Source organism: Myotis davidii, unplaced genomic scaffold (genome assembly GCF_000327345.1).
Source record: "Myotis davidii unplaced genomic scaffold, ASM32734v1 scaffold2539, whole genome shotgun sequence".
Lineage (NCBI taxonomy): Eukaryota > Metazoa > Chordata > Mammalia > Chiroptera > Vespertilionidae > Myotis > Myotis davidii.
In genome coordinates, this window is record NW_006289837.1 from 4156 (window position 1) to 6956 (window position 2801).

A 2801-nucleotide genomic window follows, 5' to 3' on the forward strand; every position below is an offset into this window, starting at 1 on the left:
AATATAATAGAAGCAGGGGCATAGAAAGGGAGTGGAGTGACAATTCTTGTGGGGAAAGGGGTGTAGGGAGTGCTGGAAGAGATTGGACAAAAATCTTACACCTAGGGACGAGGACAATGGGGGGAGGTTAAGGGCAGAGGGTGGGGTGGGAACCGGGTGAAGGGGAGCTATGGGGGGAAAAAAAGAGGAATAACTGTAATAATCTGAACAATAAAGATTTAATTTAAAAAAATACAGTCACATGGGCAGTCAGGGCTTCAACATATAAATTTAAGGGGACACAGTTCCATCCCTAGCACCAGGTGACTCATCAAAATTACCCCAGGTTAAGAAAAATAAGAGTCCGCCAGGTGACAGCTGCTCAGGAAGATGAACATTTATATTCAATTGTTTATATAAATTCCATTTCCGTTCTACTAGCATTTCTTCTAACTGTATCCTTTTTTCTTTCCTTCTAGAGGGGAAAGACTTTGTTCATGTTGTTAACTATTTAAATAACCCATGGAACAAAGAGAAACTGCAGCGCCTGCTGAGTGATGAATCCTGGGAGAGATTTATGGCTGCAGCCAAGCTGTCCAGGTAACCTCCAGGGGATGCCTGTATTGTCACCCCATCTCCCCTGCATCTAGATTCCTCTGGCAGGCACACTCCTCCAGGCCGGTCCTGTGCTTGGGGTTGAAGAAGTCCCTTCTCAAGAGTCCATGAGGAACATTTCCTTCATATCATTCGTTGGCAGAGAAGGGGCTCGGGTTGAGAAGAGATGAGGTCTGCAGGGGAACGTTACATGACCTTGGGCCTGTTACTTAACCGCTCTCTGTGTTTTTCATCTGTTCCATTTCATTGTGAGGAAAATAAGATAATGTGTGTAAACTGTTTAGCCTAATGACTGACACATAGTAGGTGGGCAGTTCACATGAACTTTTAAAAAGATGCTGGGAATAGACAGGGCTGAAACGTCTTCTTGTTGGACGTGAGAGCCACGCAGGACGTCCTTTGGGACAAGCCAGGAAAATCCTGGCACAGTTTGTGTCCCTGGGGATTGTGGCTAGAGAGCCTGCTCTCCCTAAGAAAGGGATTGTACAGACTCTGCAGGGTCCTGCTGGCCTGGAAGGCAGAGAGCTGGAGTGAAGCTGCACCATGTTGGGTTGAATCCTGACAGTATCTCTGCCCGGCACTGGTGCTCTGGGCTTATGTCATCTCCCTCTTCAATGGAATAGCAAGTCTGTCTGATAGGACTATGGTGAAGGCCTTGGGGTGAAGTGCAGGGTCAAGGCTGAAGAAGCAGGTGCAGTCATCCTGTCCGGAGGTCTAGAGAGGCCTGGAACAAGGTCAGAGCCCAGGGTCTGGATGGAGCAAGGGTGGTCCTGGTGGGAGGATGGTAGGAAGGCTTGGCAGCGGGGCTGGGACTAGAGCAGCCGTGGGCAAACTACGGCCCGCGGGCCGGATCCGGCCTGTTTTAAATGAATAAAACTAAAAAAAAAAAAAAGACCGTACCCTTTTATGTAATGATGTTTACTTTGAATTTATATTAGTTCACACAAACACTCCATGCATGCTTTTGTTCCGGCCCTCCGGTCCAGTTTAAGAACCCATTGTGGCCCTCGAGTCAAAATTTTGCCCACCCCTGGACTAGAGTGAGGCTGTTGAGGCACCTGGCACGGGACTGAGAAAGCCCCGGGCCTAGTGGAGGGCTGTGTTGGGGGCTGGAGGGCATATTTCTTTTTTCCCTAAATTGATCCCCTCACTTCTGGGGGTAGAGGGCCCTGGGTGATTATGTCCTCCAACCCTGTCTGTGAGCTGGAGGGCTCCTGACCTCCCTGTGGGACCCTCTTCTATTCTCCATGGAGTAACTCTGACCAGGGGGCAGGCAGTGTAGCTTAGTGACCGCTTCCAGTCATAATGGTGGTTCCCAATGTTTTGTAATCTGAGGGATTCTGGGTAGACACACACGTTCCCACCATAGAGGATAGGGCTTCCTGCATGAGCTCATCCAGTCGGGGGCCTCGGATTTAGCTATTCATACCCCTGCCTTCGTTAATCCCCTGACCTTCATTATTACAGGGATGAGGCAGATGCACTCTATGCAGACTTGCGCCAGCTGGAGACACTCATGGCCTTGGAGGATGAAGACATGCCCTCAGCAGAGCAGGAGTATAGGGAGAGGTTTATGAAGCAGTTTCCTCAGGTGAAACAGGACCTTGAGGAATGCATAGGAAAGCTCTACACACTGGCTGATGAGGTGGACAAGGTGCACAGGGACTGCACCATCACCCAAGTGGCGGCCTCTTCCACTGGCATTGTGTCTGTCCTTGTGACCATCATTGGCCTGTGTCTGGCACCATTCACAGCAGGGGTTAGTCTAGTGCTTTTTGCAACTGGGGTGGGACTGGGTGCAGCAGCTTCTGTGACCAGTGTGACCACTGGCATCGTGGAGTACTCAAAGAACAAGTCAGCAAAAGCCAAAGCCAGCCGCCTAGTGTCAACTGGCAGCGACACAGAGAAGGTGGTCCAGGAGGTTCTAAGTCACATGACACCCAAAATTGCTTCCTTAGGTAGTAAGTGCATCCAATCCCTAGAAAATATTGTGAAGAATGCCGGTGCCTTCAATCTGGTCAAATCCAATCCTCTCTTAGCAGCTGAGGCCACAAGCGTCATGCGCACGGGGGTAATGTCAGCCCAAGGTGGCAACCAGCTGCAGAAAGCTTTTGGAGGCACTGCTCTGGCCATAAGCAAAGGAGCCAGAATCGCTGGTATCGCCACTGCAGGTGTTTTCCTTCTCATGGATGTAGTGAACATAGTGA

At 50.0% G+C, this 2801-nt stretch overlaps 1 protein-coding gene across 1 annotated transcript; it reads left to right on the forward strand.

Moving 5' to 3' along the window:
- Positions 1–458: 458 nt before the first annotated feature.
- Positions 459–2794, forward strand: LOC107182911 (apolipoprotein L3-like; the record flags this gene model as incomplete). The annotated part of the gene is made up of 3 exons (XM_015563230.1): positions 459–573; positions 1247–1259; positions 2069–2794. Coding segments are annotated over 3 exons (854 nt in total), but the record flags the coding sequence as incomplete, so codon positions are not given.
- Positions 2795–2801: the final 7 nt, after the last annotated feature.